This window comes from Cornus florida, unplaced genomic scaffold, assembly GCF_030987335.1.
Source record: "Cornus florida cultivar Cherokee Brave unplaced genomic scaffold, ASM3098733v1 CherokeeBrave_3.0.0_Hap2_Chr01, whole genome shotgun sequence".
In the NCBI taxonomy this organism is placed as follows: domain Eukaryota; kingdom Viridiplantae; phylum Streptophyta; class Magnoliopsida; order Cornales; family Cornaceae; genus Cornus; species Cornus florida.
In genome coordinates, this window is record NW_026775571.1 from 113,239,779 (window position 1) to 113,267,219 (window position 27,441).

The 27,441-nt window shown below is 34.5% G+C and overlaps 1 protein-coding gene and 1 long non-coding RNA gene across 3 annotated transcripts; one reads left to right on the plus strand and one right to left on the minus strand.

Moving 5' to 3' along the window:
- Positions 1–6,973: 6,973 nt before the first annotated feature.
- On the minus strand, positions 6,974–19,217 carry LOC132314922 (uncharacterized). 2 transcript variants are annotated; one of them, XM_059813703.1, is made up of 8 exons: positions 18,162–19,217; positions 17,350–17,410; positions 15,798–16,054; positions 13,548–13,749; positions 12,548–12,679; positions 12,259–12,359; positions 11,984–12,102; positions 6,974–9,185 (listed from the first exon to the last, which is right to left on the minus strand). In XM_059813703.1, exons 1-8 carry the CDS (start codon positions 18,582–18,584, stop codon positions 9,119–9,121), a joined length of 1,362 nt encoding a protein of 453 aa, XP_059669686.1. In that variant the 5' UTR covers positions 18,585–19,217; the 3' UTR covers positions 6,974–9,118. The 2 variants fall into 2 exon arrangements, with proteins under 2 accessions (XP_059669686.1, XP_059669679.1); XM_059813696.1 differs by having other exon boundaries at positions 12,244–12,359.
- Positions 19,218–21,202: 1,985 nt separating this feature from the next.
- Positions 21,203–24,161, plus strand: LOC132314938 (uncharacterized). Its single transcript, XR_009483544.1, has 2 exons — positions 21,203–21,611; positions 23,964–24,161. It is a non-coding gene; the product is annotated as an uncharacterized LOC132314938 (long non-coding RNA).
- The last annotated feature ends 3,280 nt before the right edge of the window (positions 24,162–27,441 follow it).

Here is a 27,441-nt window from a genome sequence, read left to right on the forward strand (position 1 = left end):
ACTTGTGTTCTGTGCATCCTATATAGACTCTAGGAACTTAATTAAACTATTAAAATGAATTTTAAGCATGTTAGATTATTTCAGTAATCTATTATGCGTTATTGAAATTTAAAACTGGATTGTTTCATAAACTGTTCTGTGGAGGTTTTGGTTTTTGTCAATTACATCACACTGGAATATATAGGGTTTCTAGGACTTTAGGAACTTGAATAGAACCCTAAGAATGCTACAAGGGTTTGGGGTAGGACACTAGACTTCGCCGGAATCACAGACGACAACCAGACGAAGCAGAATAAAGCAGAAGAAGTAGAGAAGGCTCTCAAAGAGGGAAAGCCGGCTCTAGGAAGCCAAGAGCCGGCTCCCACTCTATTAGAGCCGGCTCCAAGGTTATGGGAGCCGGCTCTAGGCAGGTTAGAGCCTGCTCCATTTGTTTTGGGAGCAGGCTTTATGTTTTTGTGTGTATACTGGATTAATTTGTGCACTGTTTGGTTCAACTGTAGTTTTGAACTGTGTTTGGCTATTGTGATAATTTTTAAAAACTAATCCATGGAGTATTAAAGCTCTAGGATGCATCATTTTACTTATGTGCTAATGTCTTAAACAGTAGAAAAAAATCTAAAACAAGTCGCAGGATGCTTACGGACATAACGGACCGGAAGGAGTTATTTGGCCAAACTGTGTCTAGTATATAAAAGGGGTTGGAACATGGATTCCAAACATTGTACCATGCTATATTAGAGCCACATTTGATAAATTAATGTCTCTGTACTCATAGATTTAGCCATAAGAAAGTACAGCGGTGCAGGCTATTAACGGAAGGAATGAGTTTAATTGCCAGTTAAATTTCAGCAATTTAATGGAGTTTATATGTATTTGTAAATCTTTTATGGTTGCATGCTAGGGTCATTTAATATATTATGTTTGATCTATGCATACCTTGGATGTTAATTGTTGAAAGACTAAGTTCTGTTCTACAATACATGGATTTGAGTTTGGGTTTTAATTGCTGTAATAGTAAGCACTACCCTGTAATTATTGGATTTTGGTTTGGACTGAAAATGCTGAACTAATGCTTAAGTTCTGTCAATCTAATTGGACGTTGGCCTGGAATTAATCGCAGAATTATTTATATATTTTCTGTCAATTATCTGGATGGTTGCTGGACTTTAACTTAATGAACTATTAAACTTTGTTTCATTAAGTTACGTGGATGGATTCTGGATTTGTAGTTGATGAATTGTTTACATTCTGCATTTATCAACTATTTGGATTATGTGGACCTTGTATGATGTATTGTATAAAATGTTGCATCATTTATGGATCATTTGCATGTATGCACCAGTATGGGACGGTGGCATACGGAGGAACGGATTAGATCAAAACGCTAATCACTATCCATTCATACATAAGGAATGGATTAACTAAAACAGTTAAGTCATACATAGATGCATGTCCTGTCAACTAAAACAGTTGAACGACATAACGAATGGTTGCTTTACTTTTCAGTTTTAGGAAGGAATTTATATATATATTTATGGTACCGTGGTACGAGCTTGAGTCTCCTGATCACGGTTAGGGTGCGTATATTGCATGGAAAGATAACTGGACCTAAAGACATTCCCTGGTAGGTCTGGGCGTGCATGACAACGCGACGGCGTTTTTGCGTGTTACCTTCTACTCAGGTGTGATGACTATAGGTTAGTGAATATCCTATAGTGTGTATCTATATATATATATGGACTATCTTTAGATATTGCCGAGCTATCTAGAATGTATCTGCGTATCGGGTTTATGTACGGATTGTAGTAAATTGGAACTTGCATGTGGGCCTGACCCACTATTATTTTCCAGGTGTTCGTCAGTACCAAACTTAGAGCTTGATCGTGTTGATGCAGATACAGACTCTCACTTTTCCGACTACATAGGATTTTCTTTCTTACTTTAGTTTTGGATTTTAATTTTGTAAACATTTTATCAGTTAGAATTATTAGGGGTCCACTAGATGGATTCCCGAGTTGTACGGATTTGAAGGATTTAAATGAAATTAATTTATTATTTAAAGTTTGAAGATTTTTATTTTAAATTTCTTTCAGCGTATTATTAATTTATTCTTAATTCAGTTTTTATTCTTGCTTGTTTACATATTAATTGTTTGGTATCTTTCGGATCCGTGCTCGGACTTGATCACCTGTGGCTCTAGAATCGAGGGGTGTCACAACATGCCTCACGTGCCTCTTTCACAGATAAAATCAACTGGAAAAGTGATCCCTGGGTTTTTTTTTGCAAAAATAAAGATAGTTTAGGGAGTTTTTTGCTAAAAAAAAAAGTTCAGGGGGGTTTTTAGGGAGAGAAAGTAAAGTTCAAGGGGGTTATATGCACTTTACCCTATTTTTTATGCCAAGACAAGCAGCATTGATAGCCGAGCCCTTTTACTGACTTTTACTTTTACCATACATACTAGTACATATCTACGTGCAGGGGCGGAATCAGGATTTTATTTCAGAGGGAACACAATGCACTTGTTAAATTTTTTATTTTTTATTATTATTATTTTTTTAATAAATATGACAATATAATTTTTTGTAAATCAACAAGGCAAATTAAAAAAAAAATAGTTGTAAAATAATATGCTAAATAAATACCGTAAAAAATATATAGTTACAAATATAACAATCAAAATATTAATTAATAATATTTTAATTAAATACAATCACAAATGTCATCGATAAAAAAAATTAAGTTTAAAAAAATAGAAAAATACATAATTATACATAAGTGAAAAAATAAATTTTTTGAAAAAGGAAACAAAAATTAGAAAAGGATGTATATTTGAAAAAGGGATATATGTATTTTTTTTTTTTTCAAAAGGAAATTAAAAGAATTTGAAAATTTAAGGGGGGCACTATTTTAAATTACCATGTAAATATATATATATATACAAAAAATATGTACCTATGTATAGTAGGTTGGAGCAAAGTGAGGGGGGCACGTGCCCCCTCTGGGCCTTAATTGGTTCCGCCTTTGTCTACATGTACACACACACATGTTTGTGTATTCCGTATAGTACTACAAACCTAAAATAAAATGGGTAAAGTGCAAAAAAACCCCTTCAACTATTGGCCATGTGGCAGAAAATCCCCCTGATCTACTAATTTAGCATATAACCCCCTTGAACTAACCAATGGTGCAATTAACCCCGTCCGGTGGTAAGCCGGTTGAATTTGACCGTGAAGGCGCACATGATGTGTCACGTGATGACCCAAATTTCTTTAAGTGACCATACAACCCTTTATCTTTACACCCAAAACCAATTAAAACACCCAAACACGCCCTTATGCTAAATACACACTGTTCATCGTCAATAAAACATATAGATACCATCACCACCGTCCGGTCCGTCCCCACAACTACACCTTCGACGGTGGCTTTGCCCAGCGACTCTAATCAGGTCCTTCGTGAATGAAATTATGGTATCTCCCTTGTCATCATCCTCCTGAAACGAGTTGAGTTACGCCTGGTTGTCTGCGCAGTGGTGAGTCCGGAACAAGTGGGCGAGTTCTAGTTTGGGGACCCGGGTCGTTGTGTTGATCTCTGCGGCGTTACTGGTCCGGAAGATGCAGTTCATATGGAAATCATTGAATTAAAATAATCCATTCCTTAGACGACATCAACCGTTTCCACCATTCCGATTCCAACAACGATAGAGATAGGCTCAATTGATGGTGTTGGCTATGATGGAGGCGGCGGCGAGCTCGGAACGAGGAGGTCGGCGAATGAGGCAAAGTTCAGCGCTGACTTGCGGCGGTGCTCGGAACACGAACACTATCAACACACGATACCCAACACACCAACCCTACTAACAGATCCAAGAACCTCCTCACCGTCCTCCGCCGTAAATCTCTAGCGACAACACATGAACCCAAGCTAATAGCCTTCACCGCCTCCAAATTGCTTCTCTCTCTATAAAACTGAAACGAAGAGAGTAAAGGAAGTGTTGTTACATTTTAAATTTGTAGAGCAAAATCGGCGAAATTGAGTCCGTACGGGGCGTCGAATCCTCCGTCACAATCGCAACAAACCCATTTGTGCAATCACAATTTTATAGATTGATTCCTGAATTTGTTCAAATTACAATGAAATTTAGTCTTTGAAGATCTGGGTTTTTGTTATTTCTATCCATTTTCTCTCTCATCTTGGTGTGGCAGTGGCGGTGTTAATGGTGGTGGTTCATTGTATTTCAGGTGGTGTGTATGGACTGAAAGCCCTTATTTTGTAGAATCTTTTCACAATGCTCCCTAATGCTCCAAATCTTCCTCTTGAGTTCCCTCCCTTGCCGCCCCCTTCACCTAAAACAGTTGCGACTGTGATGGGTTTCATTGCATGTTTACATGTGATGTCTTTTCTTGCCGCTATTGGGTTTACTTATTGGCGGAGGTCCTGGAAATGATATATAAGGAAAAAATATATATATCTTCTTTCTTTCTCCCCTTGAATCTCTATTTCAGAGTAAACTCATTAAAGATCAAAGCTTAATTGGTTGTGAACAAAAGAGAACATATGTTTTAGAGAGAGAAAGTGACCGGAAAATCTAACCAGAGAATTGCAGCAGAACATAGTTTTATGTAAGGGGTAAAATTATCTTTTACTATTTCTGTTTACACCAATTGGCCGGAGATGTCACATAGGGACTTAATTGCACCAAATTCAATAGTTCAAGGAGGCAAATTGTAGTTCAGGGGAATTAATTGCACATGGCCAATAGTTGAAGGGGGTTTTTTGTACTTTACCCCCTAAAATAATGACTACAATCTAAAATTTTCACCTTTTCCCCTGCTGAGGCAGCCAAATTCATGGTTTCTTGCCTCCACCTGCCAATCACCAACTCAACAAACCCTAAAATAATTGCATATAAAAAGAACATCAATACAAAAGATACTCTCTTTTAAGTTTTCACTGAAATAGTAAAGCTACAATGCGGAATTAAATTTTTGGCAATTTCAATAAATAAGAACTCTTACACAATAATCAATTATGAAGAGTCACTCTCATTTTAAAGTGTTTAGTTCAGTCAATAATAAGATCTCATTGGAACCTTTAATATTTTCCTTTATTTTAATAAATTATTTAAACTCAACTATAATGTCAGTTCATGAATATACATTACATCTGCTCCGGATTTATGTAAGTTTAAGCTCTGATATTGTAGGTGAGTTTTAGCAGATGGTAAGTTTATGGTGAAGACAGTATCACCATGACAATGTCTTTCTATGACTAGATTGAGCATTCCTATGTATAGAAAAAGGAAAAGTAAGAGTGAAGGGATTAAAAAATAGATTAAGAAATGAAGGATTCATTAACGTTGGAAGAAAGTGTAGTATGTGCGTGTTAGTGTGTGTTGCTTACCTAAAAATAAATAAATAAATGTAATAGAACAAATAATTCTGGGACCAATCTACAAAGCTAAAAGCAAAACATATCTAGATAAGGTTAGGCCACTTTAAGAAGGTCATGACAATGCAACAATTAACTAATAAGAGGTGGACATAGCAACTTCTCTTTCTTCCTCTGCAAAACAATGTAACAACTTCATCCAAGACATTGGCTCTAAAAATTAAAAAAAAAAAAAAAATGTAACTTGTTGATCGAGGGAAATACAATGTGACCACATATTGATTAGAAAAAATTAATATATATATATATATATATTATAAAAAAATTTAAAAAATAGTAATAATAAAAATTTAATAGATTACACAAAAGTTTGGATCTTCTTTGACAGAAGTGTACTAGCTCTGTTCTAATAAAAGAGGTCCTCTTAATTCCAAGTTGAAAAGATACTGAGTATATCATTCTTTGAATATATTGTGTTAGTTCCAACACCTAGAAAATGCAAAAACTACTACTTTTGGACGCTCGTAGAGTTCACACTTTCAACCCACTAAATCTAAATTTCAACATGTTAAATTCAATTTTCAACACATTTTATCTTACTTAAAAAAGTAAATGTAAATATGTTAAAAATATACTTCCTCCATCCCAAAATAGTAATCCACACTCACAAATACATGGCACCAAAATTTAGTGCAACAAATCTCCGCCCAAGATCACTAATGATAAATGAGACAATGGATGATGATATCAAGGAGTTACTTTGTAAACCACAGGAAAACAATCAAAACTTGGACAATCAGGGTAACATATTTTTAGTGTACTGATAACATACGTATACATGAAATCCAATTCTAAAAAAAATAATAATATAAAGACAATTAGCCATGTAATTGAAGCCTGTTAACAGTTGTATATACAATCATAGGCAAACTCAGAATAAGAGTGTATAACTCGAACAAAACCATTGTTATAACATGTATCCTACAAGAGTCCTTGTAAACATGACATACATTACTGTGAATTTCTTCCCTATCAATCGTCCAAAATAGGATTCAGTGGAACCAATAATGATTTTATTGATACATACAGTTGACGCTGACCGAGGTATTGGCCAGACATAATCCTAGTAGGACGGCAATAAAGCCAGGAGTGACCAATTCTTAATAGGGTAAAGTGCAAAAAAAACCCCCTGAATTTTACTCTCTCTTCCTAAAAACTCTCCTAAACTATTTTTGTTATAATTAACCCCCTAAACTATCAATTTTTTTGAAAAAATTACCCATTCTTAAAATTCTGTTTGTTTTCTCCGGCCAATTAGGCGCGATGAACACATGCCAGTACTCTATTTTTAAAATGACAAAGCTACCCTTATACTATTAAATGTATAAAATCAAAATAAAAAAATTCCAAATTATTGAAACCCTAAAAAGCGAGATTCCCTTCATCGTTTTGGTGCTCTACCAACCATACAACCGTCACAAACCAAACCTGTACACAGAGAGAAAGATTGTAACAGAGCTTACTTCGACAAAGTAACAGAGCTTATCTACCAAACCAAATATAAAGAAAGTTTCAACAAAGCTCAACAAAATCTTCGTTTCTCACACTATAAATCAAAGAAATTTCACTTATAAGGGTTTGTAGATCACAGACAGTGCTTCAATTTGTGAATCTACAATGCCTTGCAGTTGCAGAGAATCAAAACGGTGATATCGGCAATTTGCAAGCTTAAGGTTCGAATGGGTAGAGGCAAGGCTTCAATTGCTGCTGTTGATTTGGGGATTTCACTTTTATAGCCTAAGCAACAGCGACAAAACCCTCTGCAAATTACTACGTGACTATTTCGTGTTTGCCAGGAAGAAACAGAGGACACCCAAATGGTTTACATATAAATTGGAGGTATAGATTAAGGATTAGTGTTTACTAATTGGGCCCCAATAAAGTAAGATGGTAGCTTCGATGGATTCTTTTTTGGGTCACCGGTGCGGCGTGGGATGGTGTTGATGAATTCTTTATTTTTGGTCACCGATGTTGATAGATTTAGGTCACCGGTGTGGGGATGCGGATGGCGTTGATGTATTTTTTTTTTGGTAATCACACTTAACTGTGCCCGTCAAAAGGGATAATATTGGAACTGTTTTCGGCCACTCCAATCAAAATGAAAGTTTTTCCATTAAAACCGGTGAGAGCCCAACCTTAAACTCCATTACCGCTGACGCCGATGAAAAGCTCTAAGAATCAACAGGCAGCGAAACTGGTGAGAGCCAACCTCAAACTCCATGAACGCCGGCACTGCGAGCAAACCAGTGAAGTCTCATTCCAGTGAACCACAAACAAACCTTTTTGATGAGCATCATACAGACCCAAGGCAAAACTTTTTGGTCGACAATGTCGTCGACGGTGGGAAAACTAGAGCGTAGAGAGAGAAAGCCTTGTGTGTAAGGCCGTGTTTGGCGCGCTGAAATGAGTGGTGGTTTGGTGATAAGGATGAGGTAGATAAGGTGTGCTGTCACAATTCTATTGGATGGTTAAGATTTGTTTGACACATACTAAAGGGTAATATTGTTATCCTCTTTTTCCGGTGCCGAAGACCTCACCTGATGTCCTAAACTGGAGCTTTATCATAGTTCAGGAGGCAATTGTTAATTCAGGGAGGTTTTGTGCAATTGGCTGAAAGTTTACCCGTCTTAATATGAAAATTACATACAAAATTAAGAAAGTTGAGACAAAGTAATAGAACCTGTGGTGATGGAGATGACAAAGGGTAGGGTCATACCTTCTTTTTCAATTATTTCCAAAGAGATTCCTTTCGGCTAGGGATTTGATTGAGCATGTGAAGGTTGATTTTGACGGGAAAAAAAACAAGGATTGACTACTGATACATATTTGTAATGATTTGTATATATATAAACCATCTAAAAAGATTCAGTTCTCATAATCAATCTAGGCAATATTTGAAAGTGGGGTCAAGGTTACACCTAAAACAGAGAAATCCGGGAGTCAAAATCTTCACCATATAAACAAGGAAATCCCTTGCCAAGAGGCAAGTTATTCAAAACCCCAGTTCCAATACACAAGAAACAGAGAATTCTGGAAGCGAAGATCACACTTATTCTGCAATGTCAAAAAGAAAGTCCAGTAATAATGGAACATAACCTTCCAATTTATATGATTCTTCAGAAGTATGGCAAACACGTGGTATCCAACATGATTAGACCAGAACAACCGATTGATCATCGATAGGAACTAGGAACCTTATGAAAGTACAAAGCTTACTAGGAAAAGAGTACCAAAACTCACTATTTTTCTAAACAATATCTATAATTAAAAACTATGACCACACCTCCGGTGAAGTACCAAATTGAAGAAAAATTTGATTGATTCACTATATAAAATTAAACAACGGGGTGCACTATAGGATAATCTTAATTAACGGGAAGGGGAAGAAAAGAGAGATGAAATGAAGCAATTTGCCCATTAGAATAGGCACTGCCTCGGGGCAAGAAAAAGGATGTGATTCACCAACCATTCTAGGGGAAGAAAAAGGATGTGATTCGCCAACAGTTCTAGAAAAAATTATAAGGCAGTAATCAAGATAGAAATGCATTTTCGTTCTGCCCATGTACAAATTTTTTTATCTGACCACAGAATACAAGCCTACGAGTCACAACATTGTACGGAGCCATCCCATCTGATAGTTTCATGGTAAACACGCACAATGATTGGCTCAAGATCTTCTGTCCAATTTCTTTTCACTAGATCTTCTCTCCTCTGCCTCCCGTCGTCTCTGTAGCCTGTAATTTGAAGTATTAATGAATGGAAATCATGATAATGTAGATATTATGCGAACTGTATACGGTGTGGAAAAAGAAAAGTAAAACCACACAAGTTCAAAATCTATTTCAATTTATTAAAACCACTATAAGCTTCTCATCCCATATTACTATCATGTGAAACAGCCACAGCTATCCATGTTTAATTCACACAAAACTGTCATTAACGTAAAATTATTCCACAATCCCTGAAATCAATGGTCCTTTCATGTCATGAAACATATAACTAGAATCTACATCCATAGACTCTAGTATATAACTTTTATACTAATAAATTTATTAATATATTATCTCAACTAAGCTAAATAAAAATTTATCCCAATCATTTAGTGTCAGTTAAGGGGCAGAATTGGTGTTCATTTTCCTTCGAAGGCAATTTAGTAGTAGCATGTTTAAAGTTTTGAAGAGAATCAATTAATAAAATTAACAAGTTTTATTGGCCTTTTACACTGCATGTCTTGTAACTGGGTCAGGTTGGAAACAGAAATAAAAAAGAAAGAAATAATTACCCTCTGATTTCCTCTTCTGCTTTGAACAATCTTAGAATTTAAAACTTTCTAAAAGAAATCGTTAAGAGAGCAGGAAAAAGAAAAGGAAAATGGCATGAAAAAAAAAAAGGATTCTCCCAATACAGAATCATATTTTCTTTTCTTCAATTTTTCAATGGTGAACAAACAAAGAAAAATGTTTTTCTTTACACCATCTTTTCCTTCTCTCCCCAAAACCACAAAGCAAACAGAGCCTTACAATATATACATAATACTAATTCTCATACTTTTAGAGAATCAAGTGCATGAATTGCATGTTATAAAAATTCCACGGAAAATTTTTCGATACCCCCTGGGTACATACTTTGTAGTATCCCCACCCAATCAAAACTATATATTCCCTTGATAATAGGAAACAAGAATTCCTTATTTGGTGGCTAAGAAGCATAGATACGGACGCAGACATGATACGACACGGATACGCCGACGCACCAAATTCTAAAAAGTTAGGACACAAACACGGCTAATATCAGTGTAAATTTTCATCTGACAATCATTGAGCTTTAATTAATTTATAAATTCTATACTAAAGTTACATATATTAGAAGATAACTCTAATTGAATATTAAAAAGAATATGTTATATTATATGAGCTATTACTATCCTATCTTGTCATTATAGTTATATTTGTGTTCCTTTAGAGGCCGAACACTTTGATGTATGTTCATAATGTTATTTCTACAAGTTTCATGTGTTTGTTTTATATAAATTGAAGAGCGTAGGATGAGTGGATGTGTTGGTCAAGTGTTCAGAATGTGTTGACCAAGTGTCCAAGGTGTGTCGGCCAAAAGTGTCCGAAGTAAAAAAATTTATTTTTTAATATGGACATGGCCATGAAGTGTCGGACACGTGTCAAGGAGCGTCCATGGAGTGTCGGACATGGCACCTTCACATAAGTGTCCGTGCTTCTTAGTTGGGTGGGGGTACTATATTCCCAGTACCCCTGGGGTACCCAATACCAGCTCAAATTCCACATATATCAATGAAGACCAAATTATAGGGGCAGCATTCTATGTTCTTAAGACTACTTTAATTGCTGGATTTCTTTCAGCGTAGAGTAGCGTTTTCCATTGTTCTCCCAACAGTTTCCTGGTTTATCTTCCACTCCAGCTTTTTGCTGCATCATTCACTATCGAACCGGTGATCTTATCATGCTGAGATTCCATTTCAAGGCTAAAGACGGCAACCCAAATATCAATGTGACCAACTCTGCCCTACACCTATTGGGATTGGCATGATACACCATTAACCGCCACCTTTATCCTGAGTTATGTTTGTGACAATAGGGTTTTATGTCGCTCCACTCCAATGGCCTTGATCTATATCATTATATCTTCTGTTTCTTTTAAAGGAAGCATTATACATTGTTTTATCAGGAATTTCTCAATGGGAATGTGGGAACAAAGAGCCGAGATGCCGGCATGTTCATTCATCCCGTAAACAAAACTGTTGTAAACAAAATACTAATGCAACGAGTGAACAATTTTGAGCATTGCTTCAGAAAGCAAATAGCAATTAAAACTTCTAAAGCTGTCCCACATCAGTTTTGTACCAAAGAGAGAATATAACAATTGTAGAAATGGCTGCATCCCCTACCCACATTTTTTTTTTTAAGTGCTGCTCCCTACCCACCCATACCATGATGTTTTGTGTATAGCATGGCATCCCAACCCAAATTTGAATTGATTTTTAATAGCACTTCAAAATTTAACCAGAACCTATTGAACCAATTAACTCATTCTATTACCCAGTGGCCTAGTTGGTAGAGCGCCTAGCTCCCCGAGCGGGTGTGCCCATGTTCGAGTCCCCCCCTCCCCCTAGCTTGCCAGGGGAAAAAAAAAATACATATACATAGTAAATGTAAAATAGGTATAATAATTGTATTCATCAACAGTGACTGACTTTAAGGGCAAAAGAAACACACAACTTTCTTTATTATTTGTTAAAAGAAGAGGAAAGGGATGTTTATAACATAACAAGGGATATAATTTCAAAACACCACATTATTCATGAAGGACTCCCTTATCTTCCCTATTTTTAATACAATATAGGATGTTCTCAAGAGAAAAAATATATATTTCTAATGCATTTAACAGATGCAAAACAGCAAAACCAAGAGGAAATGTAAGCACAAACACAAACATGAAGAGAAAGAGAAAGGCAAACGAGTAATGATAAAGTGTGTCAATGTAGATCTAGAGATGAACTTACGCAAAAGCAGTATATCCAGTACCAGCATTAGCAGCAGACAGAATGGCTGCATGTGATCCAACAGCAGATACAGAATCCTGCCCTCCGGCCGGCAGAGGATTCCTCCGATCACCATCCACCTAAAACCAGAAAATTGGAAAATCACAGTGACTAGCAGATTAAAATATGTATCTTATCCACCTTAAACCAGATGGTTTGGAAAATCACGGTGACTTAAAGAAGGTAATATTATCTTTCATTAAGAAATTATGAATTATTACAGCATCTATGGAAACCTTATCCCACTTTGATTTCTTATTCTGCCTACCATCCCGAGCCACAGCATCAACTGCAGCTGGAACTGAATGCAATCCACCAGCAACCACAGTGGATACACCTGCAAACAATAGCAATCAACCAAGAAAAAACAGTTAAATCTCTTGCTTTACAGACAAATCATCAGAAAGAGAATATTTTTTTTCATCCTGAATGAAAGAAATAGAATTCACAAATCATCAAATATAAAAAATGTTGGAAAGTCATCTTCAACCAATGCATTCATATGATAGAAGGAGGTTTATGGACCTGTAATTGGCATGTTAATTTTTGGTGCCAAAGCAACTGTTCCAGGCTGTGTTCCTCCCCCGATAAATTCAACCTTTTGACTCTTCTTCTTTTCTTGCTCCTTCCTCTCCATTTCACGTTTCATATCAGCCTCTACTTAGGAACACACATAACATGAGTGGCACAATAATAGAAATATGACTTCACAGAAAAAATATGAATGGCTAGAAAATTGGAAGTTCATGTACAGAGGAAGGTGAACAAATTATTTAAAAAAAAAAAAAAAAAAATCAAAGAAACCTGACTAGTGAAGATTTAGAATGCTTGAACAAAGATTAACATAAGCTCGTAGAAAAAAATAAAAAAAATTCTTGTGTATGTAGGCTGTTATTATAGGCAGTCTTTCACACGTATCTGTGTCATATATTATCTACTAGTATACTCAACATGTACACACACTGTGTAGGCAATTGTGTAGTCAAATTCAACCATGGAGAAAGCCGATACGAATTTGATTTGGTAATGAAATCTGTTACCATGTTGGCCTTCTGCTAATGATGGGGAAAATAACCCTTAGTAGCTTAGTTGTATTTGGTTCCGGAGGAAGCAGGAGAAGAACAATAACACAACATTGATCAAGAGTATTATTATGTTTGATTTATTTTAATTTATCTTTTGAATGGTCCTGATCAAGTGTAAGGCAGAATCTTCCTTTGATTTTTTCAAATTGGCAACAATGCAGAAAACTAATATGAATAGCAACAAAATATGACCGCAAGGGAAGTGTTCAGGAACCACTTCTCATATCTGCTTTACACATGATCGAACACAACCAAGTTTGACTGTGGTTGAAATTGCAAAGCCATGAAAGCTAACATGTAGAAAGAGAATAAATACAATATTGACTACTAAACTCAAACTACCATTGCAATGTATTATTTATATCTCATATGCACGCAGATATATAGAATAATAGATGGTGAGAGACAAGAGAGGGTGAGTACAAGGAATTGTTAGTGACCTATTTCATCATAGTAGTCACTTTTGTCATATCCACGAGGGTCGAATACATCTTTGCTGAAGCAAGATCCTATCTGATCAATGTCTTGATACATCACTGCATGCTGCAAGAAGTCAGGGTTCCGATATTCCTTCCTGTTGCGGACTTCTGAATTAAAGCTTTTTCCACTTCTCTTATATGCAAGAAACTTCTTGATTTTTTCCTGCAGTATCAAATGAAGGATTTCAGGACAATTTCAGACATCAGACACAACAGTAGCAGCATTTTCTAAGAAGATATTTTTGGCAAGTACATTTGCAAATAAGTTGGGTTCCCTTCATTAAAAATTGGGGCATAAGAAATAGTTTTTTTTTTTTTTTTGGGGGGGGGGGGGGGGGGGGGGGTAAGCAACGCACCCACCCATTTTGCTCCACTTGGGCTTGAACCCTCCTCCTCCTCAAAGTGAGGTGGAAGTATAAAAAATAGTATTTCATATGCTAATAAAATCAACTAAATAAAACTGCACCCGCCCATTTTGCTCCACTTGGGCTTGAACCACCCCCCTCAAAGGGAGGTGGAAGTATAAAAAATAGTATTTCATATGCTAATAAAATCAACTCATAAAACTGCAGATAATATAGTAGTAATTGAATTTTTTTGCATGATAACTGATGGTATAAGCTGGGAAACTCATGCTATCAATGTTATTCAAATCTTAGAATATGTAAAAATTATTTCAAAAATAGAAAGAGGGGGGTGATTTAATGCATGTTACCAAAAGACAGAATGAGGAAAATTCTAATTACGCTATGGCCCCCTCTAGCCTGCTAGAGATGTATTTAAAGATCTCCCAGGAGCTACTGATGGAATTATTTAAAGCCAGCTACGTCAAACCACCCAATTGTAAACAGAAAAGCATAACAGACTCTACACCTCCGCATCAATTAACAGAATGGTAGAACGTCACTTAGAAGTCTATAATGGGACTCTTTTGAAGTGTCAGTTCCTCAAAAAAAATATCCAGAAAATACTAATATCGCTAGGCTCCATTCAGTTCAAACTTCAAAGATTCTTTTTCATAAAGCTTTAGAAAAGCTCATCGTGTTTTTCAGTTAGTTCAGGGGTGAAAAAAATTCCCTTTTTACTTTAACATGGGCGCTTGGTGAACATGCCAATAACTTGTTCGGTACTCTCCTTTGTGTCATATCAGGGACCTAGATTCAAGTCTTCCTAGAAACTTCAAAAATGAACATCTTCACCTACCATCAATTACCAATACCTATCTCAACACGTTAGTTTTGGCTCTCCCTTTCCCCTAACTTTACCCTTGATAAGGACTTCCCAAATTTATTCATAATTTGTAAATATTATTTTCATTTAAAAAGTGTCTTCAATACCTTTCAGATACTCTGGAAGACATGGACATCTTGAACATTAAGTTACGTCATTCCTCACATAACATAGAAGGGTAATTGTTACTAAAGGCTGTTGTAAGTAATAAACAGGCATCCAACAAATAGGTACTTGAACTAGACACCTTGTGATTTAGAAGTGGAGGAAGACACCACCAAACTAAGAGCTGGTAGTACTGTAGTGGTTAGGAACTTAATGGAGACAAATAGCAGCACCATATACAACGTATAAAAGGCGGTTTTACAGCAATCCTGCAACTCAACTTAAAAATGATCAAATTTATAGCATGATAGTGCAGCCGTGGCCAAGAGAGCAAAGAACAGAGAATATCCTCCTCTCCTAACATGCTACAATACTTGAAGAACAGATCAAGTCTGGTTTTAAAATTATAGTCAAATTTCAAAAGATGCTAATTCTAGAACATTCACGCACTTATTGCCAAAAAATAAACTATCACTAAATAAAGGGAATCAAAGCTTCATACAAATCCCAAAAAAAAAAAAAAAATTGCTATATAGTATGAATGCCACTGATTGTAGACAGAGCTACATCACATGTCCAAAATGAACCTATATTTGTAGATATCAAATGCATGAAATGGGAAAAATATCAAAAAGGTTCTGGAAACTGCAATCTAAACAGTTCATAACCATAGAAACAATAACATATTAAAGTCACAAAAGTATTGAGTTTGTTCAAAGTTCAAACATTATCTGACAAAGTAGAGAAATAAATAAATAATGACCAATTTCACAAGAGTTCCCAAATGTCAAATGATGTGTTTTATCAACTTCACTTTAAAATAGTAGCAGCACAAAATCATAATATAAGCTTTCAAATTTTCAAAAAGGCACATACTTGCAGTTCATCAGAGCACTTGGATTTTGGAGGCGAGGGCAGAAATCTGTCCAATGGATCAACATCTTTTGGCACTTCTATAGAAATTTGATCAGCATTGTCAACCTCTGCAGGTTCTGATTCATTTACAGCATAGTTCATTGGATCAGACTGTGATGGATTGAGTTGTTCGGATGATTGAGGAGGAGTTGCTTGAGTGTTTGGCGTTAGGACCTGGACAGTTCCTGAAGGCGTTTTTTCTTGGAAGTCACCTAAAACTGAAGACAATTTGCAAAGATACAGACGAAAATAAGAAACTAACATAATTTTACAGAAATCTTATGTGAGACCTCGAAAACTCAGCAACAAATATTTGTGTGTGTACAATGTACATGTATGTGTGCATATTTTATCATATCCATCTAAGAGCACTAAATTAATTGTCATTTGAAAATGTTTCCACTGAAGCCACAGCTTAGTGCAATGGTAAAAGCTCGTATCGTCAAATTGTGCAAAAGTAGGTTCAAGTTGGAGAGTAACCAGTTTCTGAAAATAATGTCAAAGCTCAAGTTTTGTAACAGTCTATATTGTGCTTACGTATGTACCAAGAAAAACCCTGTACCGGAGGGACAAACACTGGGTCATAGCCGTTTCTATGAAAACTTTTCCACATTAAACTTGAAAAGGTTAAGAGTAGAAATTGTTAATGCATGTAAAAATATCCAAACTAGGAAATCTTGATAAACACAACATTACTACAAACTCAAATGCAGATCTCCCTTCTTTTCTGATTGAGGATGGGGCCTTTTTTACAATTAGAAGGCCTTTCCACCAAATTACATGAGAAAAATGTCATTCAGTCATGTCGGCAAGTCAATTCTGATTTCGGTATCATTTCCTCTAATTCTACATAAATTCATTTAACTTCCTTATCGAAGTGGGGGGGAAAAAAAAAAAAAAAAAGGGAGTACTTTCTACAATTATTAGAGAAAATATTCAGAAAATAGTTCAGGAGAACATACAAAACATGGTAAATCATATATGACATTTTTTGTGTTACGTATATGGTTGCATTATATGTGATGACCTTGTGTTTGGTATAGGGGGGATGGATGAAAAGGGAAGGAATATTAAAAGATGAGTAAGGATGGAAAGGAAATAAAATCATTTGGTTGGGAAGAGAAAATGGAGGGAAAATAGAAGTAAAGGAAAGATAAGAGAGAGAAAGCAAAAACAAAATAAAAGAAAATTCCACTTCTCTAGTTTGGTAGGAGAAAAGATGAGATAATATGAAAGATGTGAACAGGGGAAGAGGAACTACTTGTTTTCCTTTGTTTGGCTTAGAAAAGGAAGTATAGGGATATAAAAAGAAATAACTTCTCCTCTTATTTCATCCCAAAAAAAGCATTACTGATCTCAAATTATTAAATCAGTTCTGAGCAGTTAATTGAATTACATGATCACAAAACCAAGCATTGTTTACTGAACAGTAGGCACTGAAAGATACAATAGTAAACACCACAAGTACACACACACCCCAGCAAGATGTATTCGTCAAATACAAGTCACATACCGTTAGCTGTTTGAAGCTCCACACCAAACATAACACGACCAGTGGTTACTATTTCTCCCTCCTACAATTAACAGAACCAAAAAGAGATTCAATCAGACAATCAACAGACAAACTAAATCATTTCACATAATTATTTGAACAACTTGCTTTTTGGACCTCAATACTGAGCTGCCTTGGGCGCCAATTTCGGGGCTCCTTTTTCTTGGTTATGACTGGTATTCATATACTTCTACATCAGGTCTAATGTGCAAATAATATTTACATATATGAAAATTTTTATATATACACTCCTTGGTAAGTGCATACTTTGGAGTAACTATTGGCTTGTTTTCGGAGTAATTTATGATTAAAATTGATTTGCAGAGGGAACAGAAGCTTTTCAAACAACCTCAAGCTTTACATGGTGGTTCGGCATTTCCTAGATTCTTCAATTCATATGCCCTGACATGGAGTGTATGCAGCTAATTCATTTTTTTCCTCTTAATAATGTAATGCGTTTTAAACTACAACATTAGTTTCACCGGGCATTTTGCAAATATTATAGGAAAATTAACCATGGGAGTCATGAGTCATGAGTCATGGCAGATTGAGGACCCAGTTAGTTCTTTCTAACTGCTTTGTTTGAGGGTCATCTTATTGATTCTCTGTATTTCATTGTTTGTCAGTGCTCAAAATGTCATTTATTACTTTTGTACATATAAATTTGAAATAGTATAAAATTGATCCAAAATAAAGCTGTTCTAAGAACTAAACATTAGTGGTGAATCAAACCAACACATATCTCATTTTTATATTAATGTGAAAAAGTGTACCTCAGCTTCAGGGGAGAGTGCACCTTCATCGTGACCGTAATCAACAATCGTTAGTGTCCCCTTTCTAATTCTATTCGAATCCGACGGAAGCTGTTGTTGCGGCGGCAGTGGTTGTGGCGACGAGAGAGAAAGCTGATCATTTTGCGGCGTCGAAGTCCCGAAATTGAGGGATTTAGGGCTAGAAACTTCATTGGAAGGTGGCGGTGTGTAATCATTGGCAGGATCAGAATGAACAATCTGATCACTGTTGTTCTTTGAATCATCCTCTGTAATGTTAACGTCGTTACCATCAGTCATGAAGTCGTCTTGTTGTTCTTCTTTGTATTCGTTGTTAACATCCTCCATTTCATCGTCTTCGTCGCCATAGATGGAGGAGAGGGAGAGCAGGGCTATACCTTCCGATTGTTTCTTCCCTGTGGCCATGGAAAACTAGGGTTTTTTTTGCTTTCTATTCTATTGCCCTGCTGTCTTCAGTTTCAAGTTTCACTCGGAGCAATCCTGGGTCAGTCAAGCGAGGCTACTATCCTAGAAAACAAGGTTCGGCATGCATGTGTGACGCATATAGCAATTTCACTCCTCAAGCCAGGAAAAAAGTAAGATTTTACGTCTACTTGATTGATCCTTTGCCCGACCTGAACCAGACCTTCACTAATATCAGAATAGTATCCTGTAGAGCCTGCACCCGATTTCCTATTTATAGGGAGGGGAACTGCAAAGTCACGATTCTTCGATACGAAGTAAGTCAGTATGGAACATAGCGATCCCTTCTTTACCCGGATTGAGCCGATTAATAGTTAGTTAATAAAGCATCTTGCTTACATTCGGCGATATGGAAAACTAGGGTTTTTTTGCGTTGGGATATGGAAAGTTAGGGTTTGAGTGGAGGAATCCGAGGAAATATACTAGTGTTGTCATTCGCTGTACCGATTCCATCAGGATTAAGGACTTGGAACGTCTTCGCCGACCGAGAGAGAGAGGAGAGACTTCCTTCCAGAAGACAAAACCTAGATGAGAAGGGTACTTTAATCAGGAATTTTGATTTGGAAAAAGAAAAAGAAAAATGAATTAGATTAGATTTGAAATGAAATCAATTTATGCTTTTGGGACTCCGGAATTAGTTGATATTTAAAATATTAAAATAGTAATTAAATTGGGTAAAAACTAAAATTTAAAATTTAAAAGGATAAAGTGCATTAAACCTGCCATTATGAGCCAATTGCAAGAAACCCTAAACTAAAAATAACCTCCTAAATTATAGTAATGTTGCACTTAAGGATAATTTGTCAATCAGCCGTTAATAGAACAATCAATTTACCTATTAACCCTTACTTTGAACGACGTCGTTTTGAATGATGTGCAACTTCAGCCTGCTGAGGTGGCAAATGCAATTTCAATCTCCAATAAAAAAAGGCCAAGACGTCGTAATTATAACTTCATCACAATTGTTTCGGTTATATTGATATATGGCGTTAAACCCTCTCTTTAAACCAGCGCCAAACAATCCCTCCCTTCTACTGAAGCGATCTCTCTATCTCAATACCCCGTGCTAAACCCACTCAAAGCTATGTTTAGTTGGGTTCATGAGCTACTGCAAAGGAGAAGCTCAAAAACAAAAAATCAGAAAATCAACGTACATACAACCAAAAAAATCTGATGGTGGACTTTGAAATGGAGACCAAGACCGCAAAAGATAGTGGAGAGAAGTGTGTTCAGGAGCTTGAAATTGCCGAATTTATTAGGGCAGAGACCTCAATTGGTTTTACAAGCAATGACGATGACAAAGTTGTGGCAGAGGAGAAGAATTTAATGGTGGGCTTTGAAATGGAGGTGAAGACGACAGCAAAAAGGCAATAGAGAGCTCTGTTCAGGAGATAGAAAAAAGTAAAATTTGTTAGTACAGAGTCCTTGGTTGCTTCTTTGGAAGATGGGGATGACAAAGCTATGGCAGATGAGGAGAATTTGAACACCCAATATGAGATGGAGATGGATATGGACAACTCGTTGGTGCAAAGTTTTCTATTGCTGGACGATGGGGATGGCAAAGTTGTGGTGGAGGAAGAGAATCTGGATACCTAAATTGAGACGGAAACATGAGCGTCAAATGGCAACATAGAGGAGTCCGTTCAGTATAGTGAAGGAGAGAGGTCTGGCTGCTAATAGAGAATCGAAATTATTAGGGTTTTTTCAATTTGGGGGGTTTTGGTTCGAATGTTTATACAAGGTGTGTGTGTGTGTGTGTGTGTGGTGATATATATAATGGTCTAGAACAGTAATAAGGGTATAAATGTGATTTTAAATTTTGGCCAAGGCACATAGGTCACTTCCCCTGCCTAACGTTAAATATGAGATAGCTAACCAACAGAGTTGGAGTTTTTGCAACAAACATGATAGATTAGGGGGTTAAATGTCTTTCTTATAGCTCAGGGTTTTTTTTGGGGAGAGAGTTTGGTGGACTTAATCCTATTTAAAATATTAAAATAGTGCAAATGTCGAGTTTGCGACAGGTTTCAATTAATTTAAATTCTAACCCCTCTCGTAAAAAGGCTTTTTAATAAAATTTCAAGTTTCATGTTCTATGATCTACTTATTTAAATTCCAATAAATATTTGTAACCAAAAAAACAAAATATACAACAGATATAAGTTATGTGTTATATTTGTTAGAATAAAATGAAAAATCAAAATCTCATTAAATTCGAATATATTTTTTATGAAATTTTAAAGCACTATAATGTCAACAATTCTAGTTTTAATCATTTGAAATAACAAATTTCTTTTCAGAATTTAAGTTATGTCAAATGCAGTTGTTTCAAACACCAAAAGAAAAAGGAAAAGGAATAAAATTTCTTATTCCTTGCTTGCTTTCTTTGAAAATTTATACACAAAATAAATAAAGATATATGTATATATATAATTCAAAATTTATACTCTAATGATATCTCTTCTTACTTTCTAGTTTTGATTCAGCCTTGAATGAAATGTGTTGAACTTTACATTCCAATCCTGCATATATATGTTTTTTTTTTTTTTCGTCGTTGTTGTTGTTGTAGGCTTCATTTTAGGCCCAAAACATGTTTGGTAGTTGTTGTTTTGGGCCAAAAAGTGAAACACCAAAATGGTGTTTTTCTTGTTTCAATTCTGTTAGCCCAATAGAAGCACTGTAGCAAGGAAACAAGTTATGCCAACACTGTAGCGGAGGAAACAAGTTTAAAATCCACTTGCAACAATCGACCCGATATTTTTTCTCTCCTCTGAAACCGTAGACATCTGGCGATTTGGGAGGCGACTCAAACAAACCTCGCGATATTGAAGAGTGAAAGTCCTTTGAAGCCCTAAAACACTTGTAATAGTATGATTACAAGTGTTTTTCGATTCTAGAGACGATTTGTTTTCTCTCTTGCAGTTGTGTGAGGCAATTTCTCTCTCTGTATTCAGCAGCAGCCGCCCTGTGGTACCGTTTTTAAAATATTCTCTATTTTGCACTTTCTTTCATAGCGATGTTGATTTTATATATTTATTTTTATTTTTCAATTTCTCCATTGGGTTTTAGTTGAATTTGGATTTGTTCAACCCAGATCAAAATTATATTTTTTCATTTCTAGGTTTTGGTTGAATTTTTTGTTGATGTTAAACCCAGATCCACTCATCAAAAAAAAAATGTTAAACCCAGATCCATATATGTAATTGGAATTAATTGTTATTAGTTATACTGAGATTTTGATTTTGAGTGCTTGCATGAATATTGTTCTGTAGTATTACTATTATTCAATTGTTTTATTGAGTAGAGTCCTAATTGAAATTTTCTGTTTGGAATCGCTATGAAATTGTCCTTCTATTTGATTAGATGAGATTCAGTGTAATACATGGATTTGTTTTGGGTGGTTTTGTTTTTTCTTAATATATACGTATAATTTTGTGGATTATTTTTGGATTTGTCTTGCCCTTTTAGGATCAATTATTGTTGATACATATATTGTGCAATCCTATTTCAGATTTGGTATTTCTTCCACTTTAGAATCTTTCGTTTAAGCTTAAATTCTTTGGCTTTCCAATTAAGCATTTTGATGGAATTGATACATTAACTTCATTATTATATGTAGTCCACATGTCCATGAACTCTTCTGGTTGAGCCTCTGTAATCATAGGTCTAGTTATAGAAGGTTGTAATTCCCTTAAAGACATTGGATATAGGTGAATGTGTAACTACAAATCTATGTATTTATTTATTTATATTCTTGGTTGCTAATAAAAATTACTTCCACGACTCAGATTGACTTGAGCAGGTCAATTTGATCATTTTATGATAGTATTGATAATCTGTTTTCTATTAAATGAAACAAAGACAATGCTTCGCACATACACACGCATATCTTCTAGTGATGTATTCTCCATTCTATATCCTCTATTTATTGAGGGGTTGTGTGATTTTTTCCTTTTTTATTTATTTATTTATTTAGTTTGTGATTTTTCATAAAAATTTTAGAAACAAAGACCATGGAACTTTTATTTTGAAGATGCATTTCACATTATTCTTAATTTTCTATAGAGAGAGAGAGGGAGGGCACTTTTAGTAGCTTTGGAAAAAACTCAAATTAATGAAGCCATTTTTCAACTATTGCATCATGTTTTGACATTTTTCTCTAACAAAAGTGTTCACTTTTTAGTATATATTGACGGTCATTCTTCATTATATTCCTACTTATATATACGGAGTGTGTATATATATATATATATATATATATATATATATATATATAAAAAATTTACATTTCATTATTCAATTTTTAAAATAATATTTGGTCTAATGTATATTCTCCGTGTATTTCATTTCTTCATTTTGGAGAACAAAAAACATGTCTTCATTCCTTGTTGAAAAGTTTCCTCAATTAATGTATGATTGAATTAGTAAATCCATTAACAAAATGAGTAACTGAAGAAAACTTTACGGTAAATCATATATAGGTCTAGTACAGTAAGGCATGCATTTTAAACAATACTAGAAAATAAAGGAAATTTGATGTGTACTTAGGCAAATCTGTATCCCCTGTTTGTTGTAACATGTAATTGTATGTGTACGGAGATACTAGTATTTATCCAATTTAGATCCTTAAAACACTCTATTTAAATTGTGCTCTTAATATATATTATTTTTGTTGTTATTAATTATAATATTGTTATTAATTTGTTAGATGGATGTGAATGTTGAGAATGTGGAACAATGTGGTGATTCTTTCACAATTGAAGGAGACCGGGTGACTGAAGTTACAAAGGATGAAAAATTGTTATAGGATGATTCACTCATTGAAAAATTCATGAATATTATAGAAAAACGAGTTAAGGCTGGTAATCGTACTGCCACAACATTTAATATAAATGGTTGGAATAATATGGTAAAAGAAATGAAAATTCAAACAGGAAGAAAATTTGACAAAACCCAACTTTGTTAGAAATCAGCATCTGCCCAATGATTTATTTGATGGTGACGATTCTCCTCAAAGTGATGATGGTGAAGACGAAGAGATTGTTGAACATGTGCCTCCGGCTCAGCTTCGAGAAATGAATCAATTGCGTAATACTATAGTTAATCGAATCTGGAATTCTTTTTTGGTACACTTCATCCTCCTGGAAGTGATGATATATTTTTTCTTTTATAAGTAATATATTTGTTGTTATTGTAGGCTTGTAATATATATATGTAAGCTATATCATTTTTGTTATTACTATTACTGTCTGCTATTTTGTTGTTACTATTACTGGTTGATATTATTGTTAATATATTTTAACTTAAATGCTACCATTGCAGATATAAGGTGTGTTGATGCTTTCTTGAAGGTGATGTGTGTTGTTATGAAGATGATACGTCGTTGCCGTTGTCATCTACTTTATGATCATATTATTAATTTTTAGTGACAACTATGTATTGTTAATGCTTTGTTCCAAACATTTTATGTAGAACATAAACTTGTTTAATTTGTTAGTTGAATATTTAAGCACTTGTAAATGGTATACCGTCTATTTCAATTTTGCTTTTAGTGGGCTTGTTTTTATTTTGAATGTTGTGTTGGACTATATACGTAACATGATAATAAAATTGAAGCAGGTTATTACAAACAACTTGTAAATGAGTTATTGCAAAAAAAATTTAGGGCTTTTATAGCTACTTATTATATAGTTATATATAACAAAAATATTGATAATATTTGAATTATTAAAATGTACTTTCTAGACATTTTTGTAAATAAATTATAAAATTTAATGACTTTTTACATAAATTTACCATTTCATAAAATGTGACATTCAGTTTAAGTTGGGACGAAAAAAGTTACAAATGTTGACTCTCATGTAGTACAGTAAAGAGACCTGTTATAGGCCAATATATATATATATATATATATATATTTTATATATATATTTGTGTGTTCAAATTTCACCGTATCTATTAAAAATGTGATGACCATTTATATAGAAATAAATTGATAAATATATTTAAAATTTATAAAAACAAATTAAAAACAATGATAACCAAAACAAGTTTTTTTGTTTCTATCTTCATTTTTTTTTGGCAACATTTTTTTTTTTTTTTTGGCAACAGCTAGAGTAACCAAATATGTTTTGTTTTCAAAATTCTTGAAACACATGACCTACCAAACATGTATGTGTTTGTATGTTTTTGTTTCCGACATTTTCACAGCAAAACATAATTACCAAACATGTTTCTATTTTTTTACAAAACACTCCTATTTGTTTTAACCAAAAATAAAATGCCTAAAACAAAGCGCACGCCAAACGGGACCTAAAGGACCCAAAAAACAATTTTGAAGATCCACTCTTTTGAAGATCCACTCTTTTGGTTTGAACATTCGTCACTATTATGGGCTTTCGGCTTGGGGAGTTCTTGTACAGCCCAATTTCCACAGGTTTGGCTTTTGGCCATCGGATAAATTAGGTTTAGACAAGCCCATAGGTCCAGAGCTTGATTGTGCAACCAGAAAAATTCCTCCGTGGGGTTGAAAATGATGATAGGGACAATTCCGAATTATGTGAAATACGCACTTGGGTCGAACCTCTTGATAGGGATTCAGGTAGCCTAATCTGGCCTGATTATATATGCAGATTTTGTCATATTAGGCAACATACCCGAATCCCACTAGAGACTAATATAGGTTACTCTCTTTGTAATTTTTATTTTATTCACCAGAAATACAATATTTTTTTAGTATTGAAGTTTTATTTTGAGTGGGATCACATAAAAGGAAATTCATTCATTATATTTCTTCCTATGTCCTCGTTTTTTATTTTTCTTAAAGCCACAAATTTTAAGATTTCAATTTGATTGTTTTTTTTTTTTGAGAAGATTCCATTTAGTACAAATTATCAGTTTGAAAATTTTGTTTATCTAGTATATATATAGAAGTGAACGAGATCACTAAAATGCGGTAAAATTTCTATTTCTTTTTGTATAAACTACTTAGATCTTAATTTTGTATAAAGTATAAAAAACTCTGCCACTATATAAAAATTGTGAACTAATCACCCATGTTATTTTAGCATGTGCATATAATCCTTAAAAATTTGAGAAATGCGTGTAATATATGTGTATAATATATATGTGTGTGTGTGTCGCAAATGTTTTGATAGTCCAGTGAATTATATATATGTATGTATATATATATGGGTTTCGACTCTATGCATTTGTTAATCTAACTTCTAATACTTATTGTCTTGGAAAAAAAGTTATATATATGTTAGTTACAAATTATCCGTTAATACCCGTTTTGGCACTCCTGTGCCACATTTAAATGCTCGTATTTTTCTCTCTCTCTCTACCGATATTCATTTTCTCTCTTTATAGCATTCTTAAAGTTCTCTAACTACAATATCTTAAAGCAAAACAAAACCCTAATTATAAGAAAACTGACCTCAACCGTAACGACCCATTGCATGCATAAACAAACATACAAATAAAAAGTCCTATTTAACCAAAGTTTGAAAAAAAAAAAAAAAACTTACTTGGAATCATCAAATGGATGTTCAAATATTCAAAATATCATTGTTATATCTTCAAATCGATCTTCTTTGAACTTCAAGAATGATTGAGATTGAACAAAGAGAGCGAGAGAGAGTGAAAATGAATAACAGATCAAACGCAGAGATAATAAAAAATGATCACTGAGAGAGCGATTAAGATCGACCATATTTGAAACAGTGTTAAAATTGAACATATAGAATAAAAATACAAATACACAGAAAGCGAAACTAAAAAGACTGGGTGTTAACATCGCTCAAGTGTTAAGGACTTGAAACGATAATAATTGAATAAGCATGGTGAAAATATTTTAGACATTTTGTCTTCCATTGAAGGGAAATTGACAGAATGTCTCATTTGTATGATTAAAACCAAGGATGGGACTAGAACTTGGGCCACTTGGTCATGATATATAACACACACATTTTTGAAGCAACATTTGTATTTAGTATTGACAAATTTGTGCCAAACAGCCTTCCCATTTTTATCACACATTAAATGACACCAAAAAAGTGAACCCATCTTATCTTATTACATAGTTTATTTGTTAAGTTGTCAATATAAATGATAAACATAAACTTTTCTACGCATGGGATGCACTGTAGACGTAAACGTAAGGTGAACAATACGTGGAAGCCAAACAGAACTTTGATTGTCAACGAGGTTAATGACACTCGCTTTTTAATACAAGCACTCAAAACGAGTTAGCACTTTCGGACTTTCCTACTTCAACGTGGAGTGCAAAAATCGAAAATAGGAGGAGCGTAAGTTATAAATTTGCTTATATAGTGTTTTTAAGGATTACGTGTCTTCAAATCAGGACCGACAATTGGGTTGACTTGTCGGTCCATCTCCAACAAAACTGGTAAATTTGATCTAATCTAACTCAAAACCGCCCTATAACAATAGCCCATATCTCAGTCCCTAGTTTTCCTAGGGTCACAAAGTCGTAGAAGATGACGACCGCCATGTCTGATGGACTGACATGTTTGGATAACTCTTTGAATTTAAACGGTGCTATTTGTTTCTGTACAAATTATTCAACTCACGTATCAAATGTTGAACTAATTCTTTAGTTTTTTTTTATACTAAATTCACACACATCTATTTTTATTCTTATAAAAATTTAATTTTTATTTCAAAAAACAAAAAAATATCACTAAATTATAATTTTTAATATCAAATATTCATTTTTTAGTTCATTATATTCAATCACAAATATAAATATTTTATTTAAAATTACACAAGCGAGTTA